This window comes from Carlito syrichta, unplaced genomic scaffold (genome assembly GCF_000164805.1).
Source record: "Carlito syrichta isolate Samal-C Ts95f unplaced genomic scaffold, Tarsius_syrichta-2.0.1 Scaffold311918, whole genome shotgun sequence".
Taxonomy (NCBI): domain Eukaryota; kingdom Metazoa; phylum Chordata; class Mammalia; order Primates; family Tarsiidae; genus Carlito; species Carlito syrichta.
In genome coordinates, this window is record NW_007256014.1 from 50,730 (window position 1) to 67,265 (window position 16,536).

The window sequence follows — 16,536 nt, forward strand, 5'->3', positions numbered from 1 at the left end:
AACAGTGAGTCTTCCAACCCATAGTTTAACTCTTCATTTATTTAGATCTTTAATTTTCCTTATCATTGTATTGTGGTCTTCAGCATATAAATATCACACATACTTAATGAGATTTATTCCTAAGTATTTTGTGGTGTTCATGCTATTGCAAATGGTACTTTTTAAAAAAATTTCAATTTCAATTGTTTATTGCTCTTATATGGAAATATAACCAACTTTTGTGTATTGACCTTAATAGGCTCATTTATTAGTTCTATTATTTTTTTGTAGATTATTTGTGATTTTCTGTAGATAATCAGAAGTTCATCTGTGAATAAATATTGCTTTATTTCTTCCTTTCCAATATATATGCTTTTTATTTTTCTTTCTTGGCTATTGCATTGGCTAGGACTTCTAGTAAAATGTTGAATAGAAGTGGTAAGAGGGCATTTTTGTGGTGGAAAGCACTCAGTCTTTGCCACTAATTATGATGTTATAGTTTTTTTGAAGATGTCTTTTATTGGGTTTCAGAAGTTCCTTATATTCTCAGTTTGTTAAGATATTTTTATTGTGAATGGATGTTGAATTTTGTCAGATTATTTTTCTTCATCTATTGAAATTATCATATAGTTTAGTCAAAAGACTAAAAAGGTGAATTTCATTGGTTGATTTTTTTTCAAATGTCAAAACAAACTTGAATTCTTAGAATAAACCCCAGTTGGGTATATATAATATATATATATAATATATTACCTTTATTGTAATATATATATAATATATTACCTTTATTGTATATTTTTGAATTGGATTTGCTGATGTTTTGTTAAAGATTTTTGCATTTATATTCACAAGGATATTGGCCTAATCTTCTTCTGGTTTTGGCAAAATTGGCCCCATAAAATGTGTTGGGAAGCATTCCCTCCTCTTATGTTCTGGAAGAGGTTTTGATGAGTTTGTGTTCATTCTTTCTTTCATTAATCTTTGGTAGACTTCACTAGTGAAGTCATCTAGTCCTGAAGTTCCTTTGTGGAAAAGTTTTTAAACTACAAATATGATTTATTTCATAGATATTGGTCTGTTAAGCTAACTTATTTCTTCTTAAAAGAGCTTTGCTATTTTGTCCAATTAATTGACATTAAGTTGTTAATAATGTTCTGTTTTCATTAGTATCTGTGCGGTTTGTTGTGATTTCTCCCTTTACAGTACTGACATTGATAATTTGTATCTTTTTTGCTTTATCAGTTTGATTAGAGAGTTATCAATTATATTAATATTTTTAAAGAACCAGCTTTTGGTTTTGATTTTTCTCTATTTTTTGTTTTTAATTTCATTGATTTCTCCTCTAATATTCATTAACTTTTAACTTTCTGTTGGCTTTAGTTTTAATTTTCTCTTCCTAACTAGTTACTTTGATTCACTTAGTCTCTTATGCCTTTGCTTCTCCACACTGCATCTGGCCTCACAGAGGTCACCAGTGACCTCCTAATTAGCAGTGGCATCATCCCAGTTGTCATCTAGTCAGATGCCACTTCAGCCTTTAGCCCTTTTTCTATGTACATTCATTTTCAGCCACTCTAATTTCATAAGGTATTTGAGACTTTTCCACTTAATTTTCTATCCACTTTCTTTGAGTAAGCAGAATTGCCTTTGATTGGCAATTGGCTACTCTGAAAAGTTCTAACATTCCCTTTTTTGTCCATTATTCTCTTACTCTCTTCAACTCCATAAAACTCCCTCTGGAGTTTTATAAAGCACCTTCATGTATACATCACCAGCTTTAGTGGTTATCAACTCAGGCTCAACCCTGTTTCACCTGTACCCTGACCCACTTCTTTCCTCCTATGTTATATTGTAGCAAGACCCAAATACATTATTTAATCCATCCATTTATATTTGTAATGCCTATATAGTCTAATTGTGTGGAAGTGCCATTATTTATATATTTAGGCAATCCCCTGTTTTTGGATTTTTATGACTTATTATCATTCAAATTATAACAATACAACTGCTGCCACTCTATTATTTTTTTTTTTGAGTTGTAGCCTCACTCCATCGCCCAGGCTGGAGTGCAGTGGCACATGCATGGCCACCCCAGTGTTGACCAGCTGGACTCACGCGAGCCTTCTGCCTCAACCTTCCAAGTAGCCAGAACTACAGGCGTGCGCTATCACTCTGGGCGACAGAGTGAGACTCCAACTCAAAAAAAAAAAAAAAAATGAACAAACTCGATTTAAGAGATCAACGGTTGCCAAATTCTTGTACATAAAATGGGGATAATATAATTTATTCTAATGAAGCTAATATGTCTTATAGGATATTGTAGAGATAAAAACAAGAAAACATACAAAATTAATGTAAAAAAAGCTTTTGGTATCTCATTAATAAAAAATAGAATGATAGGCTGGGCTCAGTGGCTCAGCCTGTAATCCCAGCACTTTGGGAGGCTGAGGAGAGTAGATTGCCTGAGCCCGTGGGTTCAAGACCAGTCTGGGCAACTTGGCGAGACCATGTCTCCACAACAAATAAAAAATTAGCTGGGTATGGTGGCACAACCCTGTAGTCCCAGCTGCCTGGAAGGCTGAGGCGGAAGGATCACCTGATTGAGGTGATCCAGCCTGGGTGACAGAGAGAGACTCAGACTCCAAGAACATTTTCTTTTTTTTTTTTTACAGACAAGGAATGGAGACTCAGAAGTTAAATAACATACCCATCATTACATAGGTATTAAATATTGGAACTGTTTTCCAGTTTAGATCTTCGTATCTCCAAGTCCAGTGCTCTTTTCAATTCTCTATACTAATATTTCAAGGATTACCTCCTTTTTATTAAAAAAGCAAAAGTGACATTTGAACCTGTGCTTTTAGTCAACTCATTGTAGTCAAAGATATATACATGTAATTTTCACATCCAGCAACAAATTTAGCCTGTTTATTTGTAACATGTATGTCAAGTCCTATGAAATGCTGTGTGTGTTTAATGCTTTTTATAACCAATATTTTTTTGGTAAGGTTACTGCTTGCTACTAAGCTTTTAGTATGTGCAAGGTATGGTGTCATCCAGGATATAAAGACTGGGTATCACACGAATTCTGCCTTCCAGCAACTTACAGTGTAATTAGGAAGACAGTACAAAGTAGGAAGTCAGTGCTGCAGGAGCAGAAGAAAAAGTATGGCAGTGGTAAAAATGACAGTAGCCTTCATATGTGCATGGTGTTTCACAGATGACAGAAAGCTTTACCATTTCATCAATAACTTATAATATATTGAATATTTAGGAAGACCTATATTAGATTGGTAAAAGTGAAGCAAACAGATTTCTGACTTTCCTGTTATCACTAGAAACCAAACACTTCAGAAGAAGAAATCAGGCAAGGTATTTGCATAGTCCTGTTCAAAAACTATTCGTTTTTGTTGTTGTTCACTAGCAAAATTTGGTGGATTTTTCTGTTTCTCCTGGCAACCCCAACAATATGCAAAATATACACTGAGGCTCCAGAGAGCAAAAATTTCCCTGAAAATAGAATGTAGTTACATTGCAGACGTGACAATTGTCAGTATATTGCTAGTAGTGGAAGAATGTGGTATTGGCATGTGTCTGCTATTTGGCTTTTTGGTTTAAGGAATATTTTAGAGGCATCCAAAAGACATAATGCTTGTCCAGCTGCCCCTAGATAGTGCCATAGTCTAAATGGTAACTCAATAAAGTGCTTATAAGCCACAATACTTGTTCATTAAACATATGGAATATTTTCACAAAAATTAAAGATGATATAAGGTCCTGAGAATGCACCCGGGGAATATAATTTACAAACCTAAATATTTGAAACCTCTTCCAGAAACTAGATCCCTGCAATAAACTGCCTTAATGAACATTGCCACATAGACAGGCAGCTTAATTGCCATGTGGAGACAACAAATATTCTATACCTTTATTATTCAGTAGAAATATAATGTGAGCCACATATGTAATTTTAAATATTCTAATAGGCTGGGTATGGTGGCTCATGCCTATTATCCCAGCACTTTGGGAGGCCAAGATGAGAGGATTGCTTGAGCCCAGAAGTTCGAGACCACCCTAGGCAACATAGGCAGACCTCATCTCTACAAAAAAATAATTAGCTGAGTGTGATGGTACCTGCCTGTAGCCCCAGGTTCTTGGGAGCCTGAGGTGGTCTAGGCTGCAGTTAGCTTTGAGTGTGCCACTGCACTCCAGCCTGGGTGACAGTGTGAGACCTCGACTCTAAATAAAAAAAGTTGACAAGCCTTAAATATATATATATATTCTAATAGACACATTAATAAAATGAAAAAGAAACAGGCAAAATTAATTTTAATAGTATATTTTATTAAATGCAAAATACCATTTCAACATGGAGTCGGTCTAAAAAAAATTACTGAGATATTTTACATTTTGTATAAGTTTTCTAATATATAGTATTATTGAATGAAGTGTGTATTTTACACTTAAGCCACATCCTGCTTTGGACTAGCCACATTCCTAGTGCTCTTGGACAGCACAGTTCTATTATTCCTTAGCCCTCTGTCATTTTCTAAATCCTCTGGAGGCAAGAAAACCAGCGTGTCACTGAAATGATGTCCAAATGCTCTGAGCTGGTCCACACCATACATCATTACTTCCATGTTATGAGGAGTCAGTCCATCAAAAGTAACAGCCATATCTGAACAGCAGCCTTCTACTACTTGCCATGGGTGATTAGACATTGTTTCTTGGATAAGATGCACAGTTTAGTGTTAAACACATCTCTTCCCTCAGAATCCTCTGCGTTCTCTGCAAGAACTCCGGTGTGTTTCAGACAGATGGCCTCCACATCACACTTTGACCTCCAGTTCTCGGAGTTACCGAGAAGTCTGTGAAGTCTCTTCATCGACTCTATACTTAAGACAATTACTTATTGAGAGAGAGAGAGAGAGAGAGAGAGAGAGAATATGAATGAGAATGAGAATTCCTCCTTCCACGGTCACGTATTCGAGGTCTCCAGGTGTGACGGTGTGGCCCAGATAGGAAGTTGGTGATGCGTTCCTTGTCAACAAAAGGTGCTTTAAATGTTCAGTGCCAGCCAATGCAGTGGGACGTGCAAGAGAGACCCAGTTGTAGTTGTCGGAATATTTTTCAAAACTTGTTTGTAAGACAGCCTCATCTGTACGCACTTGTCACTTCTTTCTATATTGAACAGATGATCATTGTTAGGACCGAAGAGCTCTGCTTTGTCACAGTGTTTGGCCCAAGTCTCTTTTGGCACAGACCAGGAACACTCATCTTCCGGTTCTACAAAAAACACGGATACTTTTGCTGAGCTCCACGAGTGTCGGTTTTGAGACGTTTAGGAAATCTTTTCGGCCGGGCGTGGTGGCTCACTCCTGTAATCCCCAGCACTTTGGGAGGCCGAGGCGAGAGAATTGCCTGAGCCCAGGGGTTGGAGACCCGCCTGGGCAACTTGGCGAGACCTCATCTCTACAATAAACCAAAAATTAGCAACGCGCGCCTGTAGTTCGGGCTACTTGGAAGGCGGAGGCGGAAGGATCGCCTGAGGCCTGCAGGTCGAGGCTGGGATGGCCGGGAGTGTTGTCACTGCCTTCCAGCCTGGGCAACGGAGTGAGACTCCAACTCAAAAAAAAAAAAAAAATTCTTTTCTGGGAGGACGAAGGTGGTGGTGTTCTAGGTCTTGAGTGGGACGTCCGTGTGGGATGTGACCCTGGCGGAACACAGTTCCCCAAACCCCGGAAATGCTGCCGAGCAACACACCCTTAAAGAATGACGTCCCACTAGCGGTGACCATTTTTCCGGAGTTGCGGGTCCAGCGCAGCCGCGGATGCCTCCCGGCGGCCCCAGCGATCGGAGCCGGCGGCCACACTTCCGGCCGGGCCGCTCTAGCTGGGGGAGGCTCTTCTCGGTGGTGCTGGGAGGGGGCGGGGCCGGGGGGTGGGACTCCGGTTGTGGTGAGTTTCAGGTGCGCCAGAAGTGCCAGCGGCTGAACCACCCACCAGCAATGACGTTGAAGATGGACGTAGATTGAGTCACAGACACCTCTCAAGTTGGCCAGGCTTCCACACTGAGAAGAAAAAAAAGAGTTTGAAATTGAGTTTTGTCTCTTGGTTTTTGTGTTCAACACCTGGTACATGTTCCTTATGTTAATTAGCACTGGGTCCTTCTTAAGGCTTTTAGCATTCTTAGAATTTTAGCATTGGTGTGTGTGTGTCTGTGTTTAATCACAGAATCTCTTACATACTCTCTCTTCATCAATCTGTAAGAATATAAGACTACCCAGAACCTTGAGACAACCTATGGAGTTTACAAGAATACACCACTTTCCTGATATCGTGACTTTATCAAGACATCAAATATGACACTTGAAGTCTTACTTTCCTCTTAGATTTATTTTATTGCTCATAATATGTGTTGACCAAGATTCTAGCAAACCAGATCCAACAACACATCTCAAAAATCATCCACCATGACCAAGTAGGCTTTAACCCCAGGATGCAGGGCTAGTTCAACATCTACAAGACCATAAAGTAATTAAATACATCGACAGATGTAAAAACAAAAACCACATGATTATATCATTAGACGCAGAAAAAGCTTTCGATAAAACCTAGCACCCCTTCTTGATAAAAACCCTCCAGCATCTAGGCATAGATGGAACATACCTCAGAATAGTAGATCGACGAGAAGAGCCATCTACGAGATACCCACAACCAACAACATACTGCTAAACAGACAGAAGTTGGAAACATTTCCCCTGAAAACCAAAACAAGGATGCCCATTCTCACCCCTCCTGTTCAACAGAGTATTAGAAGTCCTAGCTAGAGCAATCAGACAAGAGAAGGAAATCAGGGTTATCCAAATAGGAAAAGTGGAAGTGAAGTTATTCCTTTTAGCAGATGACATGATTGTATACCTCGAAAATCCAAGAGAATCTGTCCAAAACCTCTTTGTACTGTTAAAGGACTGTGGCAGAGTCTCAGGGTATAAAATAAATGTGCATAAGGCAACTGCATTCCTATATGCCAACAGTAAACACACAGAAGCCCAAATAAGAAGCACAATCCCATTCACAAAAACAACAGAATGAAATACTCGGCATCTTCCTAACCAGTCATAAAGGTGAAAGACCTTTACAACAAAAACTACAAAACACTGCTGAAAGAAATCAAAGATGACACAAACAAATGGAAAAATATTCCATGCTCATGGATTGGAAGAATCAACATTATTAAGATGTCCATCCTACCCAAGGCAGTCTACAGATTTAACACAATACCCATTAAATTGCCAGCAGCATTCTTCTCAGACCTGGTAATGACAATATAGGAATTCATGTGGAAATATAAATTGCCAAGAATAGCCCAAACAATCCTCAGAAAAAAAACAAAAAATTAAGCCGGCAGTATCGCACTCTCAGACTTTAAACTTTATTATGAAACTACAGTAATCAAAACAGCCTGGTATTGGTACAAGAACAGGCATATAGACCAAAGGAACAGGATTGAGATTCCAGAAGCTAAACCTCAATTTCTCAACCAACTCATCTTTGACAAAGCCTTCATTAATAACCACTGGGAAGAGGAGAACCTATTCAGTAAATGGTGCTGGGAAAACTGGCTTACCACATGCAGAAGATTAAAATAAGACCCTGGTCTATCACCAAACAAAAAAATCAACTCTAAATGAATCAAACCTAAACATAAAACCTCAAACTATAAGAACTTTAGCGAATGCAGGAGACACCCTTATGGAAATTGGAACTGGCAACCAATTTCTGATCAAAACCGCAAGTGCCCATGCCATAAGAGATAAGATAGACAAGTGGGACCTCATCAAATTGACAAGCTTCTGCAAAGCCTAAGAAACCATCAAGAGAGCAGGGAGACAGCTCACAGACTTGGAAAAATTATTTGCCAACTGCATATCTGATAAAAGCCTAACATATAGGATCTACAAGGAACTCAAACACACCAAAAAGAAAAAAGCAAACAGCCCCGTAACAAACTGGGCACAAGATATGAATAGACACTTCTCAAAACAAGACATACGGGCAGCCAACAGATACATGAAAAATTGCTCAGCCTCACTATTCATGGAAGAAATACAAATTAAAACCACACCGAGATACCACCTAACTCCAGGCAGGATGGCCATCATCAATAACTCAAAAAACAACAGATGCTGGAGAGGATGTGGAGGGATCACTTCTACACTGTTGGTGGAAGTGTAAACTTCTACAATCTCTGTGGAAAACAGTATAGTGATTCCTAAAAGATCTAAAAATTGACCTTCCATATGACCCCACAATCCCTCTACTAGGAATATACTCAGAGGAACTCAAATCATTCTACAAAATAGATACCTGCACATTCGTGTTTATTGCAGCACTATTCAGATAGCAAAAACATGGAACCAACCATGCTGCCCATTGAAAGAGGACTAGATAAAGAAATGTGGTACATATACATGATGGAATATTATGCAGCCATAAAGAAGGACAAAATTATGAACTTTGCAGCAACTTGGATGAACTTAGAGTCTATGATATTGAGTGATCTATCATAGAAACAAAGAACTGAGTACCACGTGTTCTCACTCATAAGCGGATGGACCTTGAACACTTATCATAATACTATAAGAAGGGAATTGGCAGTAGTGGGAAACTGCTGAGGGTGGGTGGCAGGATTGGTAGTAGTGGAAAACTGCCAGGGGAGGGGTGGGCACACCTCATCAACAAGGGTAACTGCATAATGAGCATTTGTATACCTAACCCTGAATTGTATTCCACATCTTTAAAATTAAAAATTTTTTAAATGTTTGTGTTGACTAGTAATTTCCAATTTACAGTCCAGTGAACATTTTATAGATGAATAATCTTGTGGTATACATTATGTTGCACTAAAAGTATCGAAACTTTGGTATTTTGTTTAATCAACTTTTAAACATGCAAAGAACTTTTAATGTGCTGTTTGCAACTCATATTCAGTGAAGTATTTTAAATATTCTTAAATTCATGATATTGTGAGATATTTAAGTCTTTTTCAAAAAGGAAATGTGAATTTTAATATATATATATTTTTTTATTAATCAGTATTTTTTATTATGGTTTTGTGGGGTACAGTTAAGGGTTAGGTGTACAATTATGTTTCATTCAGGCACCCTGTTGATAAGAGGTGTTTTCCCATCCCCCGATAGATATTTGCTACTGTTAATCCCATCCCCCTCCCCCCCATAGTTTCCCAGTACCGTCAGTCATTTTCTTATAGTATTGCATTGGATGTTCAAGGTCCATTATATGAGTGAGAACATGTGATATTCGGATCTTTGTTTCTGTGAGAGGTCACTCAGTATTATAGACTCTAGTTCCATCCAGGTTGCAGCGAAATTCATGATTTTGTTCTTTTTTATGGCTGCGTAGTATTCCATCATGTATATGTACCACATTTTTTAAATCCAGTCCTCTTTTGATGGGCAGCATGGTTGTTTCCAGGTTCTAGCTATTGTGAACAACGCTGCGATAAATGTACGTTAATATTTTTTATATTTTTCTTCACCTTACAGATGCAACAGCTTGAGAGACAAGTTATTGATGCTGAGCGTCAAGCAGAAAAAGCTTTTCAGCAGGTAGAGTATAATTTTGGTCTAAAATTTGGGTTTTTCATGCAAAATTTCACTTTACTCATGTAAGGATTGTTTTGCCCATAACGGGAGGATAACCATCAATTCGCCTCAATGGCACAACATTTTGACTACTCATGAGCTTGCTCCATAGAATAAATCCAGAATCTAACTCTATTTTGCCTGTTGACAAATTTTCAAAAGAAAATAAAGGCTTCCATTTGGAAATTTCTATCTTCTGAGAAAATCAAATATGACTTTTATTTTAATACTAACTATAATCAAGTCTTATTTATAGATATTGTAACAGAAGTTTTATAGTAAAAAAGAGTTGAAATAATATGAATGCCATATTAGAGAGCAATGAATAAGTGAACTAGATGAGCTCCATGAAATATTAAACAACCATTATGGCAGTACCAAGGACATGTATTAATATGAAAAAATGCTTAGAGTTATATTAGAAAAAGTTAAGTTAAAAAACAAAGACTGACTATAATCCCAGCACTTTGGGAGACCAAGGTGAGAGGACTGCCTGAGCCTATGGTTTCTAGACCAACCTGGGCAACTTGGCAAGTCCTCATCTCTACAGTAAATCAAAAAATTAGCCGGTATGGTGGCATGCGCCTGTAGTTCCAGCTATTTGGAAGGCTGGGGCAGAATGATCTCCTGAACTCAGCAGGTCGAGGCTGCGGTGGCCATGATTGTGCCACTGCACTCCATCCTAGGCAACAGAGTTAAAAAAAACAAAAACAAAAACAAAACCCAAAGGCTGAGAGGAAGCACTCCAACAATTTAAATTTGTTTGAATTGTGGAATTTGGATTTATTTTTTTCCCTGTATTTTCATGTCTCTCATTTTTTTCGAACTACTGCTTTTATTTCTTTTTTTAAAATAATGTTTTGATAAGCCATGTAGCCTTTTCTGGGACTTGCCAGCAGTAAAATGAGTGGTTTGGAAGGGCCCACCCAGATTTAAAGTTTATCTTATGATCCTAAATCCATAGCTTCTCATTTCATGAAAATAACTCTGTCATATTCACTTGGATCAATGAGTCCTGGTGTTCACAGCACTACAGGATAAATACGGTCAACTATGATTCATTGCATATTTTCAAAAACCTAGAAAAGAGGATTTTGTGTGATCACAACATAAAGAAATGATAAATGTTTGAGGTGATGGATGTGCTAATTATACTGATTTGATCATTGTACAGTGTATACACAAATGGAAATATCACTCTATATCTCACAAATATGTGCAATTATTATGTGTCAACTAAAAATAACAGAAAAAGGGCAACCCCTTTGGGTCTGCTCCACTGTGGGAGCTTTTCTGTCCTTTCAATAAATCCTGCTTTCTCAAAAACAAACAAACAAATAAACAAACTCCCCCCCAAAAAAAAAAATTTCAGAAGGCTAAGTATTTCTTCTAAGAAGTATATATTAAATTTCTTATACTTTTCCTATGTTTGTTATGTTTCCTCCATTCAACCTGAGTAGTATCAAATCTTGTTATCATCTGAAATATTTAATTTTACACAGTGGATTGTGTGGCCTAACAAATTTCTAAGTAAGCCCAATCTAGCCTAATCCTTGATTTTCTTAATTATCCTTGAAAGAATATCTTACAACTTTCTTAAACAAAATTTCAACCCATACAAAATAGTAGAGAAAATAACATAATGAACTTTCATCAATCAACTTCAACAATTACTCAACTCATGCTTGCTATACCTCCACCCACCTCCATACTGGATTGTTTTGAAGCAAATTCCAGACATCGTATAATTTCAACCATGAGTATTTCAGCAACTAATCTAAAAGTAAAGACCAAAAAATTAGCACTGTACCATCATCACATCAAAAAATTACCAATAATTCTTCAATATATCAAAGATCTAATCACTATTCAAATCTTCCCAAATATCTCATAATTGCGTCTGTATTTTGTTTTTTAATTGAGATGAAATCAACATAATGTAAAATTAACTGTTTTAAAGTGAACAACCTCTAACTAGTTCCAAAATGTCTCTGTCACCTCAAAAGGAAACCCCATATTCATTAAGCATGTAGTCCCATTTTCCCTCCCCCAACTCTTGGCAACCCCCAATCTGCTTTGTGTCTTCATGGATTTACCTACTCTGGATATTTCATGTAAATGAATTCATGCAATATGTGATCTTTTGTGTCAAGCTTCTTTCATTTAGCAGAATGTGTTCAATGTTCATTCATGCTTGCAGCTTGCATCATAGTTTATTCCCTATGGCTGAGTAATGTTACACACACACACACACACACACACACACACACACACACACACACACCCCACAATTTTTTTGTTTATCCATTCATCTATTGATGGACAGTTGAGTTCTTCTTACCTTTTGGTTATTGTGACTAATGCTGCTATGAACATATGTGTACATTTATTTGTTTGAGTAACTTTTTAATTCTTTTATATATGCCTCTTCTTTGTTTTTTTTAAATTTTTATTATAAAGATGTGAGGTACATTTCAGGGTTAGGTATATAAACATTGATTATGCAGGTACCCTTGTTGATGAGGTATGCCCCTCCCTCCCCTAGCAGTTTCCCTCAACTGCCAATCCCCCACTGACCCCCCACAATTTCCCACTACTGCCAATCGCTTTCTTATCTTTTTTGATTTTTAAGAGTTGGTTTGCTCAAATCAGGATCGAAACTGAATTGACACTTTTCATTTCATTCTGTAACTATTTCAATCTATAGGGGCTCTTTGTATTTTTTCTTCCAATTTATTTATTGAAAAAATTGGGTTAATTTGTTCTCTGAATCTTTTTACATTCTGGATTTTGCTGATTACATACCTGTTTTGCTATTTAATATGCTCTTCTGCCTCTATATTTCCTGTAAAATATAGTTAGATCTTTTTTTATAGTTAACAATTTTTTAAAATTATAAAGATGTGGGGTACAATTCAGGGTTAGGTATACAAACATTGGTTGTGCAGGTACCTTATAGTTAGATCTTAAAACTTGATTTGTTTTCCTTTTTCTCTTGGTTTTTTTTTTTTAATTGTTTTTTAAATACTTATCCCCACTTGTACCTATACAATGGCAATCTTCAGCAGTAACCTCATAGGCTACTTAAATTCTATGAAAGACACTTAATGTCATTCTCTGCCACTGTGTAGCGAGTGTCTGTCTCCCTCTGTGATGATGTACTGATCCGTATACAAGTGATCTGTGCAGCCACACGCCTTGCACCGCATGTCGATTTGTTTACTTCTCTCACTTTCATGTCTTCTTTCTTGTCTTTTCCTTTATGACTCGGGCCTTTCCTGGTGGCATCTCCCTTCACCTCTACTCTGACTGTCTCTGTGTTTCTCTGTCTGTTCTTTGCTATCTTTCCCTTCCCTTCCTTTCTCTCCTTTGCCCATTATTATAGGAAAAAGAGAAAGAAATTGAGGATGGTTTTCTTTTGCTTTAGTTTACAATTCTTAATTTTTATGTAACAGTTTTGATTTTGAAAATTAAACTAAATTAAAAATTTTTATTTGTTATTTTCAGTTATTCTTTCCCCCTCTAATTCACTGGATCTTAAGAGAGCCAGTGGAGTCTTAAAGAGAGTATCCCTGTTCCCAATGCAGAGGTAGCAAACCGTAGCAGTTTGTTGCCGTTAGGACCCCACCACTCATCTTGGTAAGTTTAACAGAAAGACTTCTTTTTTTTTTTTAAGTTGGAGTCTCACTCTTGTTGCCCAGGCTGGACTGCAGTGGCATGCTCACAGCCCCCACAGCCTCAGCCTGCTGTGCTTAGGCAATCCTTCTGCTTCAGCCTTCCAAATAGCTGGAACTACAGGCACGCACCACCACACTCAGCTAATTTTTTTATTTATTGTAGAGACAAAGTCTCACCAAGTTGTCCAGGCTGGTCTTGAACCCCTGGGTTCAGGCAATCCTCTCACCTTGGCCTCTCAAAGTGTTGGGATTACAGTCTGAGCCACTGCGCCCAGCCGAAAGACTTCTTGTTTGATATTGTCCTTTGGGGATATTGGGTGTAATGTGCTACATCTTTAAGCAGAAAGGCCACAAATGATTAGTTTAAACATGATGCCTTAAGTCAAAGCTCTCCTCCCAAAAGGAGAGAAGTGCAAATTCAGTTTCTATGAGTTAGCAACATCTGTAGGTATTTCTTTTTGTCACAACACTTTACATTTGTTTAGTAACTATTTTGTTTCACTTCAGAAGGATTTTTTTTTTTCTGTGAATACTTCATAATGAATCTGAAAGTTGGCAGGAAATATAAAGAGAGAGCAGATGAATTCTCATGCACTGATGATGTCACCTTTTTTGGTCTTTGCAAGGCTGTTATTAACTTAGAATAACTGAAGGCTTTGCTATCTTTAACAATTTCCATGGGACTGTGACCCATCTGATGTTTATTTTGCTTAAATTCAGTTTGCCTTTTCTCAATGAACCATATCTTAAGATTTAAACAATTATATTTATATTAACCAAAATGGAATGTTTCACCACTAAAAGCTGTAGTCAGCTGAAACCAGCTTGACTTTACACTTCAGCTTTGTACATTTTTCTCTTTGTTTATTAATAAGTGCCATCACTTCTGAAACAATTAAGTTGTCTGCAGAAGAAAAAGAATCTCACATTTTCCCAGATAACTCTTGGTGATCTTCATACTTCATGTTGTAGTACATCTTTTTTTTTGAGTTGGAGTCTCACTCTGTTGCCCAGACTGGAGTGCAGTGGCTGCTCCCAGCCACCGCAGCCTCGACCTGCTGGGCTCCACCGATCCTTCGGCCTCAGCCTTCTGAGTAGGCGGAATTACAGGCATGCACTACCACACCCGGCTGATTTTTTTATTTATTGTAGACATGAGGTCTCACCAAGTTGCCCAGGCGGGTCTTGAACCTGCGGGCTCAGGCAATCCACTCACTTCAGCCTCCCAAAGGCACGGGATTACAGGCTGAGCCACCGAGCCCGGCTATATTGTAGAACGTCTTTACTGCTGTTCATAGGTTTTGAAAGTGGTAGGTGCACACCTACCCAGTACCGCTCTGAGTGCTCTTGTGAAGTAGAAGAGCAGTAAATAGCACATTTGGGAAATGATACATAGAGGATTGATTCTCAACTGTCTGATCAGGTGAACACCCCAATGTACTACACTGATTTATGCTAACAAAAGAGGGGTTATTCCCTCGTACACAGTGTGTGTTTTCATTTTGTCCTTTTAGTTCAGTCCTTTGCCTGTGTTTCATTCTGTCTTGGTAGGAGCTATGTTTAAAGTCTCCTCCAAAATGTAGGCTCATCTGCCTTTCTGTAAAGTTAATTCCTAGTACTGAGGTCACTTTTGGTCCCTAATAAATTATTATTGCCCAGACATCTTAATATCCAGGACCGTGAAATGGTTTGCTCCATGTGGCCCACCCTTCATTACATGAAAAGCAAATTTATTTAGTGTTTTCTTATTTTTTACTTTTAGTGAGAAGGATCCTACTTCATACATTATGGAATACTAAGCCAAAATAATTGTGTTTAAAATGTGACTAGAATTATTCATTTGTGATAAATTTTAAATAGCTGAAAAATCACCTGGGATTCAAAATAACTTTAACAATTTCTTTGCCATTCTGTTTAGAAACAATCAGGAACATTTGTCATGCCATTGCAACTTATATATAGAAATAGAAACTTTCTACTCCTCCCCAAAATGCAGTCATGTCTTGATTACCTATAGTGGAGGAGGAAGGTTAGAAATGGGAAGAAGGAAATAGTGATACAGATAATTACAATGGGAGTCATATTTGCAGCTTCTTCTTTCTTTAGTATGGGAAGAATAATGGAAAATAGCACTGGAGGCTCTGTCAGGATCCCCAACACTACCTCCAGGTTCAGTGATTTGCTAGAAGGACTCACAAGACCCAGAAAAGCTGTTATACTCATGGTTGCAGTTTATTATAGTGAAAGGATGCAGATTAAAATCAACAAAGGAAAAAAGCACAGAGGTTGATGTCCAAGAGAAACCAGGTGTGAGCTTCCAATTGTCCTCTGCAGTGGAGTTGCCAGGGATGTGCTTAATCTTCCCATCAAGGATGTGTGACAGCATGTATGAAGTATTGCCAACCTAGGAAGCCTTGATGTCAGTATTTTTATTGGAGGTCAGTCACATAGTCCTGGAATACCCACGTGACTGACCTTAATAACTCAGAGTCGACCCGCCACAGAGGTCGAACTGATACAGCATGGCCCAGGACCCCCTGTGAACAAATACAGGCATTCACCATAAATCATGTTGTCAGTATAAACTGTCTGGAGTGCCCTAGATCTCAGGTATACCAAGGAAGTTTTCTCAGTCAGGGTATTTGTAGGGCTCAGAAGTTGTCAGGGGCCAATCCTTCCTCTGGCACATGCAGGATCTGAGCACCCCCCAGTCTGCTGAGTTAACCCTTTGCCGAACACGAATTTAGGGACCTTGGGATCAAGAAGGTTTTGGGGGAAATGGCTTAGGAGTGTGCCCAGGTGGGTGGCTGCAACCAGAGGCTCTCTCAGAAGTAAATGAAAATTTTTAAAAAGTCGAAGCTGCAGTGACTGTGATTCTGCCACTGCACTCCAGCCTGGGCAATAGAGTGAGACTCCAAATCAAAAAAAAAAAAAGAAAGAAAGAAAGAAAGAAAAGCCTAAAACCTAGAAGCATTCCACATTGGATGGTATCCATGTATAGATAATTGGGAGAGTTTACTTAACAACCAATTTGACTTCATAGGTGTTTGCTATTGGCCGTTCTCTGAGTAGTTAAAATTCTTACATGGTTCAGGTTGAATGAATGGAAAAAGAACTGAGCTATTTTCTGTGTGTCTGTGGCAAGATATTTTAAAAGGCTGCTTTGTTTTTTCTCTGGGCCTCTTAGCTTTTCTGTAGACCTCTTATTCACAC

At 38.0% G+C, this 16,536-nt stretch overlaps 2 protein-coding genes across 2 annotated transcripts in view; one reads left to right on the forward strand and one right to left on the reverse strand.

The window, feature by feature from the left end:
• Positions 1-16,536, forward strand: part of LOC103271835 (pleckstrin homology domain-containing family H member 2-like) — a 63,909-nt gene that overhangs the window by 22,791 nt on the left and 24,582 nt on the right. Inside the window, exon 2 of the mRNA XM_021718205.1 lies at positions 9,548-9,610. Coding sequence (XP_021573880.1) covers positions 9,548-9,610 — 63 coding nt within the window. The remainder of the gene's footprint in view (positions 1-9,547; positions 9,611-16,536) is intronic.
• Positions 3,330-5,776, reverse strand: LOC110596649 (C1GALT1-specific chaperone 1-like protein). The gene is given in 7 exon segments (XM_021718206.1): positions 3,330-3,431; positions 4,470-4,723; positions 4,726-4,886; positions 4,945-5,116; positions 5,119-5,267; positions 5,269-5,338; positions 5,632-5,776. Coding segments are annotated over 7 exon segments (1,053 nt in total).